Below are 23721 nucleotides of genomic sequence, written 5' to 3'. Positions count from 1 at the left end.
CACTTCATCCTGTTGAAAGCACAGCTGAAATGTGCAGGACATTCTGTTTGTTGGGAGCTAAGAGCGTTATGACAAATATCTTGTAAAATTTTAATTCCACCATATGAGGAGATGCTGTGAAATGAAAGGGTTAGGGTTAGGTATGTGCAGGTTTTTAGGTTGCCAAAAATTTTTTCTATATAATCACGCTTTTAAACAAATTAATTGCAATTCACTGGCACTTAATCTCTGGCTAATGGCAATGTTGATTGTTGCAAAACTACAGATTACAAAGGTTATGTAAACATTATGTCATGTCAGTGCTTGTGAAGTAGTTTGCTGACATATGGATTAAGTGAGTTTTAAAACACAGAGCTGGGGCTGCTGAAGAGTGTGAGAATAGAAGACAAGCTAAATAGACGTCTGGTCGCTGGCCATCATTGATTCCAGCGGGTCACACATCAGATCTAAAGGTGAAACAGAGACTGGTAGATATCTGTGTCTGGTGTAATTTGACTTTATGTTACAAATCAACTGATAAAAACTCAATACACGGCAAAAACTGCCTTCTGTTCAGTGAGACTTCTACCAATCTGACTCCTGAAATCTGGATTGGGAGGTTACAATGAACCAGCCACGTTCTCCACGCCTACACACGCCTGTCATTGTCTTATAAAGAAGACAAAAATAGTGCAGGGGATTCTAATTATTGTTTGAGAAGTTGACTTGAGCATGTTAAGAGTAAATTGCAGCCAGCGTTTCACCCACCTCTCCCATCTAGCCCTTATGGCATGTTTGTTCCCTTCTTCCTGCCTCTTCATCTGGTCAGTGATGAGGTCATCATCTATTCTACTTGGCTACTGGGGGAACTGAGGCTGTTTGGAAAGACACACAGAAGAGTTTCGGCCATAAGAGCAGTCAGCCATTAAAGAATGCGTTCGCTTAGATGCCTTTGTTGAAGCCAGGTTTTGAAATGCTGATTTGAAGATTTCCCTATTGCCACCTCCTGCCTGTTGGTGGAGTAGGTGTTAATTGCAATGTGTGGGGATGGACTCATCGTTCACAACTATTGAGGCTCGGCTGGGGCCAGCGGTGACCCCCTGACAGGCAGGTTTTTTTGTCCACGACCTATCCTTTCAGGCTGCCCTCCTGCTGTGACGGTGCCTCCTCTTGATTGGTGAAGGAGTGTAAAAAGAGGAACCCTGGCATCCAGCTCCTCTTGTCGTTGTTGTTGTTTGGCGTCGCCCACACTCTTCTCCCCGTGAAGGTCCTATAGCTGCAGGGGCGTTTGTGTAGGTTTGGCTCTTATTCACAGAAGTTCATTCACACTCTGGGAGACCTGGGGGTGGCCGTCAAACTGGCATCAGAACCCCCTTTTTTTTTTTTTTTTTTGGTCAATGAATGCGGCGCACAGCATCCCGCAGGCCTTTCTCTGTGCTTCCTATACATCCCTCAGACCAGGTCCATGGAGCCGCAAAGGGAGGACAGAGGTTTAGAATGGAGGTGAAAAATGAGGCCCGCGCTTGGAGGGAAAATGAAAGTCAAGAGGAGCAGCGGGGATTGCTTACATCCTCATCATCAGCCTGGCGCTTTGCCAATCTAATAGTGGGTGAGGTGTTGCAATGTGAAAGAGCAGAGGATTATGAAAATGTTTGTGAAACTATTTAGTAATACTCTAATGTTTCTCTCTTTGTTCAATCACTCACTCTCCTTTTTTGATTATCTGATCTCCTGAGATCACTTGTCTGAGCGGGATGGACATGTTCCTGAGCTCTGCGAGTCCTCTCATTGTTTTGTAAATCTCCAAATGAGAGGGGGTGGTGTTGCTGTGTGCACTAAGTCCCTGTTTGACTTCTTAACTCACTTACTTTTTTCCTGCTTAGCCTTTCAATGGAGGGTTAATGAATACTTTATTGCCACTTTACTGTGTGGATCTTAGTGGTCTTATTTAATTTCCCCCCTCGGGACGTCCTGTGGCGTTTCCCAGAGTTTTCGAGCAGCCTGCTTTGCATTTCCTTTCTGCAAGAAGACAAGCAAGCCCGGGGTTCAAGATGAAGCACTCTGAGGAAAGGGGAGGAAAGGAAAGAGGATGGACAGGAAGGCAGAGTGTGGGCTAGGATTTCACTCCTACTTCTTTCCCTCCAAGCTCCGAATCCGTCCAAGATCTTTCTCATGGGCTACAGCGTGAATCAAATTTTACCCCACTTCTCTTCTCCCACCTTCCCAGTCCTGACATGCTTATGTTTTATCTTCCAGGGTGGAAATAAAGAAACAGGCAGCCAGGGTGCACACTGAGGAATAGAGCCGCAGAAAGGAGTTTGTTGGAAAAGCTTTCCAAGGCAGAAAGTTGTACACGCAGAAAGCCAGTAACCGGAGACTGTCGGACATGTTCATACTCTGTCACTTAACTGCAGTTCAGCTCCACTGGTGTGTAATCAGGCGGCCGTCCATACATTTGTCACCATTGTGGTTGTGTTTCTTCTGAGTTCCCTGTTGGAACACACTTCCCAGCTCCTCCTCAGGTGGCTAATGACTGATATCATCACCCACCTTTGCTGTGTTTCTCTTCTCTCACTCATAACTCTGTCAGGCGGAGCTCAGTAATGCAGTTCAACTGTGACGAGTGTTTGCTATTTTAAAGCCTGTAATTAAGTCAGTTAACCTCCCCTTTTTTCCATCATAGTGCACGACCAGAGAGAGGTTCCAGGGGGTCCCAGCATCCCTCTCTGTCACTCGCTGGACCCCATGGTGAGCGATGGCTTTTTAATGGAGGCCTTCCAGCAGTAAGAAAAAAGCTAGTGGAATCAACCCGAGGGAACATTTAAAAGACCGGCAAAAAGAGCAATAATGAATAAGCAGCTCTTCCTGTTTTTTTAAACGTGGAAGCAGCATTGAGTAAAGGTAATTGATCGGAACTAATTAGCAGTGGAGAGGTAAACGACGGTTAGGTGCGATGCGGCGCTTTTAATGATACGCCGAGGGGATGGAATGCACTGTGGATTTAACTCTTTGTTGGCTGGGTCGAGGCTGCGCAAGCCCACTGTAAAGCTCAGACATGTGTTTGCGTTTGCTGTGTAATCTCCAAGGCTCCTCAGAAATCACTGGCTGTGTGTGGAAAATTGATCAGTAAATCAAGTGAATTTTTCAACATAGCTGTTTTTGGAGCTGTGATTAGCTCCACAAGAAGAGCCATTGTTGACTTCTACAGGTGCTTTCACTTTTAAATCAGACATTTGCTGCACATCACAGTGTGCATGTGGGGTGATCAGGTTTTTACGCATGCCCAGTAATACGGTGCCAACCCTGTGTGTCAGCGGCCTCCTTGCTTTGTTTCATGTCAAGAAGGGAGTACTTTTTTCTGCACCAAAAAAACCAAGAGGTAATGATTTGATGACTCTGTTTATTATGATTTGCTGGCAAAAACAGGAGAGTCTTTGGGCTGGAGCTGTAGCAACAGTGCAAACCAAGCCAAGTAAAATGAAATCAACAAAGGAGTTTTAATTTCCAGCTTTAACACGAAGACGGTGAAGTGATGGGTCCGTTCACAGCTGGGGCCAACTTGCCTTCACTTTTCCTACTTCAACACGTCCCCAGTTGTCTCTCTTAGCAACAGGTCTCAGCTGCTTGGCAATGGTTGCCTCTTGAGATGTCAAGAAAACTCACTTTCATGGGTTAATCAGGGAGGAAGTCTGTAGCAGCTTTGAAAAGAACTGTCAGGACCATGGACAATTGCAGACGCACCTGATGGTTTACCTGTCAGGCAGTTTCCCTTCCTTTTTAATACTCCTTTATAATTTGCGATCTTATATTGACAGAAGCCTTCATGAGGTATTGAATTTGTGTTGAGACGCCCCTGGACATCATCATTCATTCTCGCTTAATGGTCTGTGTGTCTTACACAACACCTTCAATGAAAAATCTCTCACAAAGCGATCCAGTTTAATTAAATGTTATTTGCACAAGAGAAGAACCTTTGTGTTGTCACTGTCTCTCATGTTCCTGACTATTGATTTTATCAGAAATTCACAGTGGAAAGAGATAAATGTTACGGAAGCAGAGAGCTGCTATTACATGCTCCACTTCAGTGGAACTTGAAGCTGCAGCCTTGGTCCCAACTTCATCCTTCACATGCTTGTTAGGAGCAAAAAGGCCTTGAGGTTGATTGTGATAAATATCTTCTGCAAAAAAAAAGAAAAAAAGTTCTTGCCAGCAATACATCATTGTTAACCTCACCAGGCTGTGCAGTGTGTTGGATATTTATGACTTATCTCTCCTTCCTGTCAGGAAAACCACTTGGCAAAACTGCAGCTATCAAATCTTATCAGCTCGGGGAACATAGGCCAAAGTGAATCTATCCTCACGCACACGTGAAATATCTTTTAACACACAGCGTGCACCCCAATAAGACAGTGATTTTTCCTGGATATTGTGCTTATTGTAGTCCAACACTAAACCAAACATGGTTTAAGGAAACCGCCTGCCTTCAAATCCCATATTTGAAATATTATTCCCTTGCTTGCACTGCTGAGCACAAGCCAAACCATGATGTAGTTCGGTATTTGTCATGCAACATTAAACATGTAAATATGTTCAAAATCAACTTGTTTGAGCTGTTTTAGATCATGTCAAACTTATTCTGTCAGGTAAATGCAGTTAACAGTAATGAAATCATTTGCGGCTCACATCTGTGTCTGTTTCCATCCACCAAAAATAAACTGAGCAGTATGTTTGTTGTCATTTTTTCAAGTATATGCAACTCACTCTTCCTGCACAAATGGATTAAGATCTGCACAAACATACTCAGAGCGCATAAGAAACATCCTGTCGTGATGTTGGGTTAGCAGTATTTTAACACATGCATGATTTGCAGTAAATGGGCTAAAATATGCAAAAGCTCTATCATGACCCCTTGATAAGGATGCACATCAATTCATCTCCCCCTGCTCCCAGTAGTGATATATTGTAGTTAATCATGCTTTGCTCCCCAATATTTTCTTTACTCTGAACCCTCTCTGGCTGAGATACAAGCCATACATCTCTGATGAATACTCAACATTCTCCAGATAAACTTGCCTGGGGAAGCAGATTATTCTGTCCTCACATGGAGCCTCCAGAAGAGCTGTTTTGACTTGTCCTGCTTAATTGCGATGTCAATTAAATTTTTTTGTTTTTTTTTTCAGAACGATCACGTGGGCGGGGCAGGGAGACTGATAGGGTGCGAGAGAGGCTCTGTATTGTTCACAGCTGCTCATCGCCTGCAGTGCCGGCGCAGAGAGAGTCAGACATAGTGAGGTTGAGGAGCTACGAAGCACCGGCGTTCGCTTTGTGCGTCTGTCCAGATCAGATTAGCATTCTGCTCTGAGTTAACAGTTAGCGTGTGAGATAAAGCTTAAAACTGGAAGCTCTTTTCTAGGGAGTGAGGATTCACTGCAAAATAACATGGAGTTGTCTTTTTTGTCAGCTTTTAACTAAGTGACAACAGCAACAAAAAAAAGGATGATGTCACCGATATGGGAAAGGAAATCTTGTGGAAGTTGCTCTTACAGTCTAATCTTGTCCCTACTTATTGCAAAATGAGGTGGATTCATGTGAATGTTATTTGTGTTGGCTCTTTGTGTATCTACTGTGCCTCAACAGGGCCAACAATAACATGGCTTATGAACTGCTGACACTTCTGATGAAGTGGAACAAATCTTTGAATTTCGACTCCTTTGGGACAAGAAAGACATACGACGTTGACACATAACTGTCGGGTGCTGCAGGGCCATGAAGGAGTCTGAGGACCAGACATTTTGGTCTGAAAGACCAAATTTAAATTTCTTCAGAACATGTGCTATTACAACAGCCAGAAATATATAAACTCATTTGGTGAAGTGGATACCACACGGGCACTGCAAGGACTCTGATTGGCCAGAATGTCAGAAATTATGTGAGTTTGTCTGTGCTTCTGTCTTCTTGTGAACACAACATCTCTCTCTCTTTCAATATATATTTCTTCAAAATTTTGCCGAAATGTCCACTTGGATGCAAGGATGTAAGGGGCAAAGGCCACTGTGAGCACATTGCACTTTTTTGGCCATAACTCACACAGTAATTAACTGCAAGTAGGCGTGGAGTTATATGATGGAAAAATGAGATTGTTTTTGTGATATTTTGATTTATTTGACAGTTGACAGTGTGGAGACAGACCTGAAGGAATGAGTGAAGTGAGACAGAGAAAGTAAAAGAAATAAAAAGAGGGACTGTATATTTTTATTTTCACAGCATTTTATCATAACAAATAAAATGAGTCTGATCTTACCACTGTCATTCCTATAAATGAAAATAACAATTCATGGAGTTATTTCCTGTGAGGAATGTAATTTAAGCAGCAGTTAGGAAAGTCTCTTTTTTTAGTCTGAAAACCTACGAAGGGCTTAGCTCCAAAGAAAGGCCCTCAAGGCCTGTCAAAGCAGAACATTGCCTCTAACTGGGATGAAGTTGAGCTAACTGCAATTATCTCAGTTACAGGGGCCCCCAAATACTTTCCTTTTCCTGAACCTTTTATTTTCCTCTCTTGGCCCTTATTTGTCCATCATGTGTGGCTCCACGTAAAAGTGGTGTGATACCTGTGATGTCCCCCCCCGAGCAGGTTTCTTGTCTTTACCATCTAGGAATTCACTATATACTAACAAAAGCTGTACTTTACCCACTTTGCAATCTATACTCCTGCCCTCTCCTGCAGCTCATTACTTACTGCCAGAAAAAGCTCAAGAGGTGGGCTGCAGGGTCAAAGAGTGGGATATCCTACCTGTCAATCAAATGTCAGGGCCAGCAGTCGTGTCTCACTGCAGTGGATTCAAAACCGAGTTGGGAGAGACTGACTGGTCATTAAAATTTGGTGGTGAGGCCGAGTTTAGATTTTTGCCAGAGTTTAAGGATATTTCCACGGCTGTCAAGCTGTCTGCAAGTCTCCTGCTGTGTGTTGGTGTCACCTCAGGCACGAGCGAGTCGAGAGACAGGTTTCCTCTAGGTTAATGAGGAAGAGGGATGATGATTGGGTGGGGGCAGAGGTGACGAGGAGAGAGCGAGATGTGATCGCCTCTTCTTTTCTAGAGATGTTTTCTTTTAGTCAAGTCTCCCATGCTTGTGTCCCAGTGCTGACCCTGGGTATAATGGGATTAATATTACGGTCTGGATGCAAGAATTTGATTAAATGGATCTTTTCGAACTTGAGAACGTCGCACGACGCAGATTTAGATTGGTTATAAAGGAAATGCATGCTGGGATTGCACCATTCTAATTCTTAGTCCAGTGACCCAGAAGGAAAAAATGGTGTGAAAAATGAAGTAAAAGGACAGTGATTGGCATTTAAAAGGTTGCGAAAAACGTTATATCCATCACTCTAAGGACCAATGCTTTGTACCTGCAACCTCAGTAGCGCTGGACAACAGAGGGAAGCAGGCTGAGAGTGTACACAGAGGGACATGTATTGTAGTGCAGCGAACGCGTTTGCTCCATTTGGAGATTTCATTTGCTCCTCTCCTTCTGGCAGCCCCTCCCACCCCATTGCTCCCTGCTGCGGCCTGCTGTCATGCCAGTCCCAAAACTTACAAATGACTGTGGATTTCAGTGCCTTTCATGGGTTTGTGTAGGGGCGTCCTTTTGTAAGCTTCAAATGTTTGAGGTCAAAACAAGGCTATCTTGAACCCAGAAGAATTATGGATGTGTGAAGTGCGAGTTTGTTATTGAAATGATAAAAGGAAGGTCCTTGTGGGATAGTATATTACACCACTCCAAAAAAAAAAAAAAAACCCAACAGGATGGTTGTTAGAGGGAGTGTGGACATGTCAAATGAGAGAGGAGAGTGTTCAAAAAAACACATAAAGACTCATTTTCTGGCTGATTGTAGTGCAGTACAACTACAGAAAAACAGCACTGACCTCTAAGTGCACTCAGTCTGTGTGAGAGATTGCAGCCTGTGACAGACTGTGATACCTCTCCATTAGCTGAGATAAAGCGGGCAGGGATTGAGAAGCTCAGATCAATGAGTCATTATGGGGAGTGCAGAGCTCTGGCCTCAAATGCTTCCAGAGCGGGATGCTTACAGTTGTGGCTTAGCGGCAACGCTGCCCAGCAATCCCTCAGCTGCTTCCCACCGACTGCAGTGAGGCCGTCCCAGTAGAAAAAACACTCTGCAGGATTCTCTCTGGATTAACAGTTGAGTCCATGTCAAATATGCTATCCAGGAACAATGAGACAGGCCATCACCCTCTTAACCTGTTTTTTTTTTTTTTTTTTTTTTTCAGATTGCCTGGGCCAGCCAGTAGGTATATTACCTTGATGTGGTTTACGTTAAATCCCATTTATGGATTCTGCTTTTCTGCGGAATGCAGTGGGTACACATAAGGTTTAGCTCTCGCCTTGGCCCCTGCGGTCTCAGGTGTTCTGTCATGTGGAAGAAGGATTTAGCTTCTGTTGAAAAGAAAACTTGCTGCTTAAAGATACTTAACAGATGTTTTTATCTGTCTGAGAAACAGGGCTAAAAGGTTTATCACAACCTCATTTTTATCTCCATAGTTATAGTCCTTTATTGCTGTATAGTAAGTTATGACGGCAGTTTGTTATTACTGTAAGTCAGATATCAGCCACTTTATTTGAGGGTGAAACCGAAGACGAAAGAAATAAAATAGTAATGGTAATAAAAAATTGTATCGAACCACAGAGCTAAAGATGGGCAGATTAGGGAATGAGTTTATCTGTAGTGTGTCTGTTTTTTAAAAATATGTTGATGTGGTTCGATGTGGCAGGTTCAGCCACTTTCCTCCACACAGGCCTGTTGAAAATGTTCTTTCTCCCCCTGAGGCTCAGTGCTTCTCTTTAATAGCCACTCGTCTGTGTTGCTCTCTGGCTACATTTTGGCTGATATTGATCAAACTTGAAAGGGGAGCCCTTAGGTGAATGTGTAAAAAGTCCCGGTAATCAATGATTGACAGTTGGTATATCTCTCATCAAGGTCACTTTGCCAATTTTGGTGCGTCGAGGAGCTGCAGGGTAATCAAGTGATGAGTGAAGAGGAGAGTTTGTTTTGTCTCCTCAGATTTGGCAACTCCAGTGGGGAGGTTGAGCCGAGAGCCCGACTTTCAATCACAGTCGTGCTTCAAGTCTGGGAGCAGGACAGATAAGGGCTGAAAGGAGAAGCAGGGAAAATCGATCTTTGTGCGACAAGCATATCTGCACCCAGCGAGACATAATACAGCAGGAGCAAGCTGTTCAAGCCTGCCATTACAGCTCCCACAGTTCAACTGGGACACCTTCATTGTGCTGTTATATTCAGCCAGAATGAGTGAATTGCGCGTTTCAGCATGTTGGTCTTAGCCATTTTATTGCTGTAATATATCCGCACCGTGGAAAAGAAGTTAGAGCTCAGCCAAGACAACCTGTAGAGTTGAATTTCACCCCGCGTAGTTGCTACATGCCGCGCGTAACCTGGTTGGACCCCAGTTCACTAAATACATTTTGACAAGCACATTTCCTTCAAACGCTTTTAAAATAAAAGTTGTTCACAAAACGAGGCCCTGCTGGCCTGTCAGCAAAAGGTAAGACCCATCAAGATCACCACTTAACTCCTTGCATAAGATTGCAGGTCTGTTATTTCTTGTGCAAAAGAGCAGCAGAGTTTAGTTTACAAAGGTCTCACCTCCTCAGACTAATTCTGTCTGGCTGAGAATGTGAGAAAGCAGGAGAAACCTCCCCTGATCTAGAAAGCATATTGTTGGACTTCGGGATGAAATGAAGGGTTTATGGTGGAGTAAAAAGAGGCCATATGATGGGGGGTTGGATGTAGTGGTGGTGGTGGGGGGGAGGGGGTTCAAGGATGCGTGTGATTGATTATCTCCAAGGGCTGAGCTTTTGGTTGGTGCTGCCAAAGCAAACACCTCTGTAGCACACCTCATAGGAAACAATATGAAGCTTTCACACACTTCTTGCTTTCTGTACCTTCCATCTGGCGTTACCTCATTTCCACTCCGGCCGTTTGCTGGCTTGGCGTGTGTTGAAACTGCTTTATAATACACTTTCAATCTGTATACATTGTTGCATTGCTGCAGTTCATAATTGCACTGCGTTTACATGAATCCTGCTGCCGCATGTCCAAACACCATGACTCAAACTTGTTGGGTGCGAGATCCTCAGCTCATCTGTGCATACTATGCATATTATCAGTGCATGTGTGAGAGAGACAGAGGAAGGACGTCCAAGAGGGCACATCTCTCTCTCTCTCTCTCTCTCTCTCCCTCTCTCTAGATCCGTCTCCTGTGGTTATCAGGCTGATTTTATCACCCTGTTAGCTGCAGGGAGATTACCAGTGACAAACTGGGATGGCTAAATCGGCTTGGTAAACTCAATGACCCCCCCCCCCCCCCCCCCCCCCTTTTTCCCACTATCTCCTTAACACCGCCTTACATGGGCATGAGTGTGGTCTGCCGAAATAACCGTCTCAACACAGATAAAGCTCCAAGGATCTTTGGAGGAAGAGAATAATTTTAAATGATGAACAATGAAATAACTGAACCAGGCCAAGGCACACAGACACTAATCCAGAACAAATTCATTATCTGAATGGAGCTGGTGGCTTCTAAAGATGGTCAGAACGTTTCAGCTCATGGAGAGCATGTAGGTACGAATTTCCACTTTAAAGCAACGTTTTCATATTCTGTGATACAGAGAAAAAAAAAAAAAAAAAACGTAAACATAAATTGGTTAGTTGGAGATGACCTCTTTCACCAGATTGATTCCTCACATTTTAACGGAAGCTATTATCTTGCTTTGACTCAGAAAGAGGATAAGAGCACAGAGCCTTAAAAGGCCCTTTAAAACTACCATGGTTTATGAACAGCAGGCTTATAACATCAGAGAGCAGGACAGTGACTCTTCATCCCTGGTGTCTTGGATCTTAGCTGCAGTCATAAATATGCTGGTTTATAAGGGGTTAGGGTCAAGTTATGCTTGAGCAGAAAAGAAGTTTGTAGTATTGGATACCAAATGTGCTGGCCATCATAGGGATGGGAACCATTTACACTGAATTGAGTGCAAAAGAAGTTTCAGAAACGACAATGTTAAGGATTAAAAAGGCTGTGGACAAGAACAGCTTTTCCCACCTCATCAAATCTGACTAATCTTTGCATGAAGTAAATTTTTTTGTTTTTGAAAGTTTAGATATTCGCTCAGACATAGTCCTACATTGGAAAGGTGTTGTACAGAAGGACAAGCATGAAGCAGCACTAGCCCCGTGACTCTGCATTCCCATGTGAGCACGTGTTTGGGTGCAGCCTGTTCGGGCTGATGGGCCCAGTGTGGCATCAAAAGGCGAAAACCCAAAGCTGTTTATAAAAGGCTAATCGCCTTCATTTCAGATGAGTGCCCTTTGAAAAAAGAAAGGAAGTGATGAGGCAAAATGCAATGACACCGCTGTGAAAAATGGGATTTGGCTTCTAATCCCACTTCCTGTCCCCAAGCCCTGGGAATCGGAGGAAAAATCGGAACTGGACTGATGAACTTGCTCCCATGCCATCAACTTCCTGCTTTCGTTGACATCACCAGAGTCACGTCAGGTATGGCGGATGGGAGAGTGAGAAGCTCAGGGTGGTAGTAAAAGGTCCCAACCAACGACTTCTTCTTTTTTTTATTAACCCTACCCCCCAATAGCAGGAAGATTAGCGCTGAGGTGGCACTATACTCATCCACGGTGAAGGAGCAGTGGGAGTCCGGTGGGAGGAAGAGACCTGGAGCAGAGCCACAATGCTTGCTGTCACAATCTGTCCTGCCTTCCTGTCATTCTCAGGAAGGGGCTTGAACAACTGGCCTCCCACACTGTGACCCCACACCGATTTAACAAATGAACCATTCATAACCACAGAGCACGGCTGCTGGTGTCACATACATTAGGGTGCCTTCTCCTGTTTCTGTTCACATGTAAATCCAGACTGGCCTGTCAGGATGCACCTGAGAGACACAGAGATGTATTGTCACATTGAGACATTTTTCAGAACTGCAAGACATCGTTTTTCTCACTTGTGGATTCTTCCTGCCAAGAAAGTCTTTTCCTTCGAATTGACGTTGTTTTTTAGGAGACGTTGCTCCGTTGATACAAATAAAACTATGCGTTTGTTTGCAACTAAGGGTGGAAACTAGTTGGAAAGACTTTGTGGTAAGAATACAGAGGATACAAACTTACTTTTCCAGAGTGCGGCATGGAAAACAGTTGACATGAAGTCAATAGCAAAAAAAAAAAAAAAAAAAGAGAAAAATTAAAAACCTCAGCTTGAATTCAGCCCATTGCAGCTTTAACTTGGCTTTTTGATTCCTTTTGATGTCATTAGCCATTTTCTGTCACAGCAGAAATATCACACGGCTTGCCATTTAATCGTATTTATGAGATACAGCGTCACTCATGATGAAAAGTAAATATTTTTTAATGGAAAATCCTGAGCAGATTTGTACAAAATTGACAGAGCCACCAAAGTGCAGCTATTAAAAATCCTTTTCTAGCCAAAAATTTGACGACAGCTTTCGGCACATTTGAATGCAGCTTAACCGAGAGGCTGAGTGTGTGGTATTGTGTGCTGTTGATTTAATCAAATTCAACCCAATAGTGCCAATGGTGTAAAATAAAGTTTTTTTTCTACACAGTTACGCAGTTAAAGTTTGAAATGAATAGAAAAAGGTACCGGTTAATGACTTACAACAACATTTCAATCTGCCTCCAGGTCTGTCTGGTTCTGCACAGCAGGGTTGCAGGGTGTTTTCTAACATTCCTACAGAGCCTGCGTTTAAGACCTCTGCACTTTCACTGGCTTTAACTTTTAACAGATTGGGAGAGATCCATCTTCATTACAACAAGGCCGCTCTGGTCTCGTAGATGACTGTTCCTCCCTGGTGTACGCACCGTGTAGAACCAGACAGCAGAGTGCGTCTGTAGCGCTGACTGTGTCCAGCGTGTGGGGATTATGGTCTGACTTGAAGCTGAGACATGCCAGGTTAAGATAAGGGAGCCTGAAGGTAACAGGGCCCTTCAAGTTAAAGCTTTTTCTTTGGCAACTGTGAGTGTTGCTCCTCAGAGTGTTTCTGCTACGTCTTTTTTCCTCTCATACAAACACAGGAGCGTGTGCTTTCCTCCTACCTCCTCTGGTTTCTGTTCTATAATCACCATTTAGATGAATTGCCGTACTAAATGTATTCAGGAAGCCAGAGGTATGCACAGAACTGGGGCGAGACAGATACCATATAACTGTGATTTAGTGATTCACAGTGTGCAGTAATTCACAGTCCTCGTGCTCTTGCATTTGCTGATGTGGAGCGCCAGACTGCGAAGTTTTAGGCTGATGCCAGAAAGGCTTTAACCCTAACCCAGTATGTCATTTTCAACATATACACTCTCTCTCTCTTTTACCTTGTCTCTGAACACAGGCTCATTGCGATTCTTGACAGGTCATCCAGTAATGCCAGTTTACCCCAAGCAATCCCTGTTTCCTGATTCTACTCAGGCCAAGGAGAGATAACCCTGACCCTGAGCTAATCCCAGATTAAACCAGGACGTAAAGAGCTGCCACTGCTGCCCAGTGACCTCTGACCTCCTCACATCTCCTGGCTCAGGCTGCAGTAGCCCTGCTGCCCAACATTTGCAAAGGATTCGAACATTGGCACGATTTAAAAAGAAATTAAGAGCATAGATTATTTTGAATGGAGGCAGAAACCTGTAACTTTGGCACAGTCTCCTGTGACTGAAAAATGGGTAAGTGATTCACCGTTGTGGTTAATATTTATGTAGGGGGCCGACATGTGCGATGTGAATGAGGCAAGATGTGTCATTGTTGAGCAGGAGACTGTTAATAAAATATATGTAAATTAAAACAGAGCCATGTTTGTGCAGATGTGTGCGATTAGATCAAGACTCTCTTGGGAGGATCTCTTTCCCTACCAGTTCTCCTCATTTCACATCCTCCTCAGCTGGACCTCCACTTACTGGATGGGGAGAGAGAGGCGTTTATTCGTTTGGAGCAGGAATGAAGTGCAGGTCCGACGGCGCACTTTGCTGACTAAAAATGTGTCTGGAATCAGGGTTTACGAAAAGGACAGCGCAGTGATATGAAATTAAGTGATTCAAGTTTTAATCGCAATTCTGTAACAGAGCACATGCATCTGCCGTTCCAAGAGCGTACATGAAAATGGAGACAATTGTATACCTCCTCCCCTCACCCCTCTCCGCCTTAGCCCCTCTGCCTGTCCATCAGCATGTTGGGTTTGGCAGGCAACAGGATAGGGGCTTAGATGATGGGAGCCAGAGGCCCTGTGATAAGGCCATCTCTCCGCATGAGAGCTCATCAGAGCTGACAGTGAATACAAATTGGTGCCATTAGCAATGGGGGTGGGGGCCAGTGGACAGAGCAGGGGCGTGGCAATACAGTGTCTCCTAATTATAGAGTGTTTGAGCCCCCCAGGTCAGAAGGGGAGGGTGCGGTGGTGACGAGGCAGCGATGGCAGTAAACAGTAAGGTGTCAGGTCTCACACTGACACAGGAGCATCACAGTCAGGGGTGGCAGTTAATGATGTGTGGTGTGGGAGCACTTTTAGTGTGTGTCCATTATTATGGATTGCGCTCAAATAACAAGAGAGGCTTGCGTTTTCTCCCTGGTGAGGCTGCTCACAGCAACAAAATACAAACAAGCAGCCAACCAGCTTCACTTTTCTGTAGCGTAGGTCCAAGCCTGAGTTTCATGTTGTGCCAGACAAGTGTGGCAAATTTGCCTCTGTTCGATTGAGACTAAACAGTAAGAGTTTAGAAAACCTCAGTCATCTATCATGATAGAGGTCTAACCATTATCTACCATGTTTGCGTTGAAACTTGAAGGCCAGAAACAGGGAGAGATTCTGTGCAGTATTTGCATGTGTCGATCTTATTTTCTATATATCTTTTGGGAAAAAAAGTTAAACTCCTTTAAAGAGAAATGGCTCTCTTCATATTGGCAGGTTTTTCTGCCTCCACCATTCAGAACTTCTGCCTGCAGATTCTGTTTGTTTAGTGCTTACCCGTCACTATGTGTGTGACTGCACTCTAAGTCATCAACAAAGAAAGAAAATAATGATAGTACTTGGAAATGATGATCGTCCCTGGCAGGTTAATTTGACAGCCTGAAGTAAGATGAGAGCAGGCAAAGTTGCTTGTGTTGACGCTTTGTTGGCGTGAGGCAGGTGCTTGCAGAAGGGTGCTGTTTTGTCTGTTTTCTCTCCTAGCTGAAAACTGCAGAGCCCGTCCCTCCGCCAACAGGCAGAGACACACACACACACACAAGGGGATGCAGCTAAGCTTGACCATGTCTCTGAGAGCATGTCACAAAAGATTAACAGCGGGTCAGATCATATCTCTGGATCCCGTGCCCTTGCATATTTCTTATCTGCTGAGCGGCGCGTCCTATCTGATGTGACACGATGGCCGAGGCGCTGACCGCTTTTACCCTCCTCCGTCCCACAGAGTGACTAAGCCAGAGCGAGCAGCTGCTGCGTTTGCATGCTGTTATCGTTCCTTTTCATTTAGCAGCACAGCTAACCTCATACCCGCCATCCAGTAATCACACAGGCATTCTTGAACAACTGTGTCACTTCTCTGCCGGCTTTGAAGCGTGCAGCTTACACAAACTCAAATAACTCATGTAAATGTTTGACATGCAGACAAGTTGTGTTGAAAGAGGCTGTGGAGGGAGGCACTGCGGGCCCCGAGAGGCTCTGATTAGAAGCGTCTCTGCTAACGAGATAGCAGCACAGGTGCCAGCTCAGCCATACGGCAGCCACACCTCTTGTGCAAATGCAGCGGGACGCTCTTTAATCTCCATCTTCGTGTTTGTGAGCCCATTGATTGCCCCTATACTATGCACTTCCTCCTCCGGCATATACAGGAAATCATTGTTGAAAAGTTGTGCTAAATCAAGATAAGAGGGAGAATCTCAGCTGCTCTCAGATACAGCGATCTGGATATAAGCCAACTCTACTGCAAACGGTCTAGATTTGGTAATATCGCAGACCTTTCTCATGGACAAACTGTAATCAAAGAACCCATGAAAAAGGGCTGTCATGCTTTCTAAAATGTAGACACAAACACCCTCTGTACAAGAAATTACTGCTTTTTCTGGACACTTTGTGGAGAGGTGCAAACTCATTTACAGCCAGCAGTTAAATGCCACGCAGAAAGTCAATATTTAAACATTTAAGCTGCAACTTGAAGAGCCAATTGCTGAAAAAACAAAAGATATAAAAATATCTATTTGCTGTCACTAAGTAGTAATTTTCCTCACTTAACAATTGGACTAGAGATTCACCCCCATATAAGCCAAGGATGTTCTCTTACTGCCAATGATTGGCATGTTTGCAGTGGCAAAGTAAATAGAAATCTGCTGAAGCAACGTCTGAGCAGGATGAAGACATATTTCTCAAAGATCGCAGAGCAGGCAGCAGCTGTCCATGTGTTCATGCTCGCCCTGATACTTAGGTTCATCTCCACTGCCTTTGTAACGACCAACCAGGGAAACTGTGAGAATAAATACACCATCATACGGGCACAGGGGCAGCAGACTCTTCTGAATATTTCACCAGCTAAAGCGGGTCTGAAACCTCCATTTACTGATGCTTGTCGTGTCCAGTCAGTCTCTGAGACCTGTTGCTCTGAAGCGTGTGGTGTCCCAACTCATTACTGCTCCTTGTTAAAAGTTGACCCAACTGCCAACTGGCCAGCCCTTTCAATTTTCCAGAGAAAAGCTGCCCTGTGCAGAGCTCCAATGCTGCAGGAGAAAAGTAGTGTGCCTTCCTTGGGAGTTTTTCTTCTTTGCATTGACAGGATTCAAACTGTTTGGCCAGGATTCCTGACAAGAGCTGGCTTTGATGTGTGAGAGCATGCCACCTCTCCCGCCCCCTCTTAAACACCCTAATTATTACTCCTGCTACTTCGTTGTGTGCGAACACAACTGGCGGGTTGGAAATGGCCTCGGGACACTGCTCAGGTAGTGCAGCTTGTTTGTGATGCCAGGGGCGAATATGGTATTCTTGCCACTGTCTTACGCTGCAGCAAAAGACTGCATCGAAACCCTGTTAACGCCACATTTTTCAGTCTGGTGTCAAAAGGGTCATAGCTCTAATGCCTCATCCTGATCTGGCTGTGATCTGCGGACAGGAGGATGGGCTGAAGCAGTGGCTGCGGTTTCTAATTATCGCATGTTCCACAGGGTAAAACCACAGATCCGTGAAGCGAGCAGGTGACTGCTCCTGTGCTTCGCTCCCTTCCACTTTGGCTTCAAAGCGAGAGATGGTAAACTTTTGTTTCTTCTTATCACCATCCCCCATCCTCCTCTTAAACTTCAGCGGTGCTCTGCAGGGAGCAGTTCTGGCTTCAAGCAGCAACATGCTTAGTGCTGTCACTGGCAGGAGCCTGCACTTTTAATTTACCCAATCTGAAAGCAGAGAAATATGCTGTGGGGTGGAACACCCATATCAGTATCGTGAGGTGAGGGTGCGCTGTACTGTCCAGAGCCAGGATGTGTTTGTACTGCCTCTTAATTCTCGCTCTCTCTCTCTCTCTCTTAAATGTTTTTTGTTTAAACACACTCTGAAGTTTTCTGTGATCCAATCACTTGCTTGATGCTTCTTGCGAATTTCGCCAGGAACGTTCTGAGTGGGATGGGCTGTGTACTGTTCAGATGGATGCAATAATCCCTCCTTAATGAGAGGAAGTTCTAATGTTACTGAAGCACACGGCAGAGGAGGATGCATTAACAGCTGAATATGATACATAAAATCCAGTCTCCTCTTTCCCTTGTGTCACAGTATGGTGGGAAATCGCTTTGTATAAGACAGCATTAACATGTGAGCCTTCTTATTTGTGGAGATGTGATCTGGAGAGTACACCGCATGCCAGTGAACTTTTCCTGTCCGAGCACATTTCCAAAGTAAACTTGGCCCGTTGGCTATTAATTTAAGATGGAGAGATATGCTATAACATGCAGGCTTGCAGCCCCGGAGATTACCGTCAGCAGCCAAGTATTCTCTCAGGAGGAGCAGGAGGAGGAGGAGGAGAAGGAGGAGGGCTCGCACAGTCTGACAGTGAAGCATGTCTCCCCTTTTCGTTACTATACCTCATTTACTCAGGCAGGCTTACAAGAATACATTCTTATTTATAATGGTCGGTGGAAAGGGCTGCAGTATGATAGTGGACCACATCCAGCACTTCACAGAGCAGACACGATATTGTACTGTGGCCCAGTGAGCAGCAGCACTGCAGCAGCTAAGGTTTTAGCATGAGACACTTACTGCACAAACCTGCCGGACAGTATTAGAGTTACCACAGCAGCTGCATGCAGCAAAGACAACACAGTCTCATGAAGTAAATGGAACACAATGAAATCAAGACATAACAGACAATAAAGTGAAATAAACACAGCTTTTTGATTTTGGATCAGCGTCAGGGCTGCTGGACAGACCCTGCTCACACCGTCCGTATTTTCTCATGCAAACACCGCGTTTGCAGGTTATATTTTGGAGCTGTGCTTATAAAACCGCTCACCCCCTAACCTCCAATTGGTCGAATTTTAGTGGTTGCATGTTGTGTGTGAGACAGTTAAGGCATGGTGTGCAGAAGGAGTAAGGGCTTACAAGGGTTTACATCCGAAGACAATCACCTAAGTACTTTCTGGAAGCATCTGTACTGGTACGTGTCTGTATGCAGGCAGAAATCTGGCGATAATTTTAATTGTGATCAATCTTGAAGATGTCCGTGATCGACTTCTAAAGAGAAATTCATTCTTGATAAAATCAAAAAAAGACGACATCAGTGGATGACAGTGGGTCCGGCGGTACACAGCCATGACATCTGAAGCAAGATGGATATTTTATTTTAGCTTTGTATGACCTCATTCATCCAGAAACGTTGGCAATCATCATTCATCCATCAACATGCTGGAAAGAAGCGGTCACATTTTTATTGAGCTGTATTGAATAATTTGGCCTTGTTTGAGAGGAGCTGAACGAGGTCTGCCCCTTCAGTAGTTGGCTGTAATGCTCGCATTCAACTAGAATGTGTTTAGGACTCATCTTACTTATTCCCCACTCTTCTTAAACACCAGCACAAATCTTTGGGACTGACTTGTGGGAACCAGCAGCGGGCTGTGTCAGCCAACAGTACCTTGAGATGGTCGGAGAGAAGTTGGTCTGAGATCAGCAGACGAAGGAGCATGGAGTGGATCACCTCTCACCAGCAGGCTTACGTTGAACATTTGCACACTTTTTCATGTGCAGTCCTGAGCACTTGAATGACAATTCAGCAAGATGAGAAAGAAGCTGAAACAGAACAACACTGACCGCTTCTCAAATCCCTGCAAGTGTGTTCGTGCCAGCATAAGAAAGTACCTGAATGAGTAAATGTAGAGATATTGCGTGTGAAGATCAGGTTCCCTCTCTGGCTTACTTTCACCTCTAATAGAGCCATTGCCATTCCACTGGGGGGAAGTGGTGCCGTTCTGTAACAAAGCCACCGCTGTGTGTGTGCAGGCCCCCCAGAGTGAACTTAAACTGTATGTGCACCAATGGGCTACTTTAAGAGTTACTCTGGCTCTAATAAACACACTCGTACACTGCTTCCAGCCTTTAAATCTCCAGGATAAGACTGTGTGTGCAGAAAATGCTGTCATGCCCTAATGTGGCTCACAAGGAGCACAGTAGCTCAGCCTCTCTGAGCCTTTCCTGTTGGGAAATGTAATCTCCTGCATCAAGTTTGTAGCTTATCATGTAGGCATCATTTTTTTCAAATTTATCTAACCCTTGTTTTTGAAATGTATCAAAAACCGTTTGGGGATGGCCGCACACTTTAACACAACCCTTTTTATCTCCTCAACAGAGACAACACAAGAGTCTCTCCTCAGCACCATCCTTCAGCAGCTCAGTCTCTCTGTCTAAAGCTGATTGTGCTGGGAGTTTACCTGGCACCAGACTCAGTCCGGGGACCCGCTGGGCTTGTTTCCACAGACAGCCTGACGGAGCAGAATAGCAGCCGAGCACAGTCTGCTTCCATTATACATCCTCCATCAGCATTTCATACGAGCACAACGCCATGTGCCCCTGCCTTAGGCGATGGTTGACTTTGTATCTGAGCTGAGAAAAGCTGACAGAATAGGGAACAATATCTAGCAGATAGAATACTTTTTTTCTTAGCACTTTCATGCTTAATGTATCAGAAGGTCAAGTGGCATTCAATTCTAAATGTAAATTCTGTGCAGCCAAACCTCTGCAGAGCCCCAAAGAGTCTTCAGTGGTTTAAGATACTTTAGTTCTGATTCATTCAATCATAATTAAAGAGCGAGGGGAATTTTGCAGGTGTGATTCCTGAAACAATGCCATCATCTAACAGGCGTAGCACTCTGTGATATTGCATCTTACATTACAATTCAACACACGGGATAAGGTGCGAGAAAAGACATGCCATTAAGACTTCAGCACAGTGAGCCATGTTTTTACAGTGATGTAGAATTTGGACATGCTGTGGAGTGCAGCCAGACAAGACTGTGTGTGTGTTTGTGTTATCAGATGATTGTGAAATTAGATCACAAGTGTTTGTTACTTAATGTGCAGCCCTGTGTGGTTTGTGTTGTTGCTATGCACTGTTCACATTCCCTCTTCGGATGACAGACAGTCCCATCCAGCTTCTCTCCGACAACAAACACACACTGAGATGTTGCTGACAACCTGCTTCGGGAAGAGCCTCAACCGGCCGTAGGAATGTGTGCATGTGCGTGTTCATGTGTACAATTAGTTGTTGTCCGGTCCCATGGGTTTCACTCTATCCCCACACATACACACAGCTAGAGTGTACTGGGACTCATCATTCAACTTAAGTCCCCAACAAAAATAATCACAGCGTCTGACCACATGTTGCTGGTCCTCAGCACAGGACTCTGACAGCTGTCAGTCACTCTGCTGACTTGTAAACATTCCTTTGGTGGGTACGGTTATTAAATCAAACTGTACAAATATAGAAAATCTAATGCTATTAATCATTGGTTATTGATGTAACCCCCTTGTTAAATTTAGATTTGGCTGGAAAGACTGGTAATATCAGATTCCATAGGGAGACTGTTTAAAAAGGTCTCTATTTTAAGGCCCAATGGTGGACATGTTGATGCCTTTGCATGCTTTGGTGTCCAGACCTTTTCCTCACAAGCACCTGACAACCTTGGAGGAATGTTTCTCTTCAGATTTCAAACACACTGGAAATGACTGCACATGCAGAGCTTGCTAAAGATATATGGGTATTTTTCAACTGTCTTAAACATTTAGACTTAAAATGACTCTCTGTGTGGATTTTAAAGTCCAGCAACCCTCACACTGAGGACTTCCTTCCTCTAATTATACACTGGCACACCCCTGTCCTGATACTTAATATGTGAAGAGTTAAAACAAAGTAAATTGTTTTTGACAGTCTATCCTCTGGTTTCTCTCCACCACATTCTGGCTGCTGAATCACCCCCTTAGGAAGTTGGGTTGAGCTCAAAGTGTGGTTCCCCGTTTCAGCTTACTGTGGTCTGTTGGGCGTAGAATAAAGTTAAACACTGAAATGGGTCTTGCCTGGTGTTTGACTGAAATCCTCAGTGTTTGTCCAACAACATGTGAATGCCGCCCTCTAATGCCTCTCCTGTATAGATAGTGGGGGAGTGTATTTGTCTATGGCGTGGCATGGGGCCTGTGCTGTCTTAGCAATGGCCTCTCTGCCCTGCCGGAACATGGTCACTGAACCAAGAAGAACATATCAAACAAACACTCCAGCACAGAGCTGGAGGAAGATTGGGTTACTTTTGGTATGAGGGGATGTGTCCATTGCATTGTGTTTCCGAAGTCTGAGGGGTATTCTAACAGGGATGCACCATCTTACTGAACCTGCGTAAAACCACTTTAACTTATCTCACAAGGCAAGATATCTAACTGTCAAATGTCTGTTTGCATTTCCTGCGCCCTGCGTCAAAGTCTCAGACAGCCCAATGATGAGGGCCCTTTCTAGATCTTCTGATCTACTCAGGTGGTATTAAGTCATCAACACAGCCTGACAGGCACTCATTGGCACTTGTCTCTAATGTGTGGTGTTAAGTTACAACAGTGTGGGTAGAAAACCATCAGATAACTCCGCATGGGTGTGCAGGAGTGGCAATAGGAATGTGTCAGTTGTCCATGCACATATGGGTGAATATGTGCACGAGTGCCACAGCTGTTAGTAATGGGCATATTTCTGTGCCCAAACAGAGCTGAGATCTACCAGTACCGCTCATCACTTCGCCTACCTCCTCAACACGTCCGACTACCGGATCCTGCGTATGGATGAAGACCACGACCGCATGTATGTTGGCAGCAAGGACCACATCCTGTCCCTGGATCTCCATGACATCAACAAGGACCCCCACATCGTGAGACCCATTCCCACTCCTTGCCCCCACCATCCACCTTACCTCAAGCTCTCATAAATGCCAATGATGCATAACGGGTTGGATTGTAACTATGAGATGTCGTCTGTTTCCTGCTCGCAGATCCACTGGCCAGTGTCTGAACGAAGGCGGATGGAGTGCCTTGTGAGTGGGAAGGATGCCAATGTAAGTATGTGTGTTGACAATAGCCGCAGACTCGGCAGCTTTGTTCAGCTGAGATGATATCCATCAATTTGATAGCGTGAAAAAATTGCATTTACAGTTTTTCAAATGCACTGCCTTCAAAGCAAGTACTGTAGGTGCCCCCACTGTTGTTTCAATGCAAAGACCCTATGTAAATGGTGCTACCCATGGGGTTCAGACTTGGCCCTGTAAAAAAACCGGTTCCCTTCTGTCTGGCCAAATAGACAGAAAGGGACAAGCCCAGTCAATCTCACCGTCCTCACTCCTGCCAGGCCAGGGTGGGGAGCACAATACCACTGGTTAATAGTTTGACATATTGTATATTGTATATTTTAAAAGCACAGAATTACTGGTGTATTTTCAAGTTAGAGTCAGTCAGGCTTAGCATTAGGTAAATCTGCAGGAGGTGTACCAGTAAAATAAGCTTATGAATGTGCCCATTAGACGTTTATTGCAGTTTAATTTACGTCCATCTTTGTGTTTCCAGGAGGAGTGTGCAAATTTCATCCGTCTGATTGAGCCGTGGAACCGGACTCAGCTGTACGTCTGTGGGACAGGAGCTTACAATCCAGTCTGTACCTTTGTCAACCGTGGACGCAAACCTCAGGTTAGGATTAAAGTCCCGCAGCAGCCAGGAAATTTCAGCGGCCTTCTCCACCTGCACCATGTGGACCAACTTCCCTTTTCTTAAAACTCTAAACTCTTACTCTAAATCCACCTTATATTTGGTTCTCTTTGCAACGATTTTCCTCCATCATTAAGCCTGCTCATGGTACCTTGTCTCTGCATCTGGCAAAGCCAGCCCAGCTTCACCAGCACACAGCTGTCGTCCCCAATGAGCTGTTAAAGCTACTCTGTTTAGTCTCAGCCTCTAATGGGACCTCTTGAATTTCCTAAACCGAGCCAGACATCACTACCTCGCTGCACTCCCCTTTAACACCTCACTCTTCTTTAAATATCACACTTGTTCGCTAATGATGACCAGGGGACATTTTTTAAAAAGGATAAATAAAAAGTAAATTTCCCACTGGACTTTCCCTTGAGATCACAAAAAAACAGAACATGCAGCCAACTC

The 23721-nt window shown here is 44.6% G+C and overlaps 1 protein-coding gene across 5 annotated transcripts in view; it reads left to right on the top strand.

Annotated features, from left to right (window-relative positions):
* The window catches only part of LOC115043227 (semaphorin-3F-like), a 52276-nt gene that overhangs the window by 11502 nt on the left and 17053 nt on the right, over positions 1-23721 (top strand). For all 5 annotated transcript variants that reach the window (XM_029501500.1, XM_029501503.1, XM_029501502.1 and 2 more), the window contains exons 3-5: positions 22285-22445; positions 22566-22628; positions 23134-23253. In XM_029501500.1, the coding sequence (XP_029357360.1) occupies positions 22285-22445; positions 22566-22628; positions 23134-23253 (344 nt within the window). The remainder of the gene's footprint in view (positions 1-22284; positions 22446-22565; positions 22629-23133; positions 23254-23721) is intronic.

The sequence above is a fragment of the Echeneis naucrates genome, chromosome 5, assembly GCF_900963305.1.
Source record: "Echeneis naucrates chromosome 5, fEcheNa1.1, whole genome shotgun sequence".
NCBI classification, from domain to species: Eukaryota; Metazoa; Chordata; class Actinopteri; order Carangiformes; family Echeneidae; genus Echeneis; species Echeneis naucrates.
This window is presented reverse-complemented; position numbering and strand designations above follow the sequence as displayed.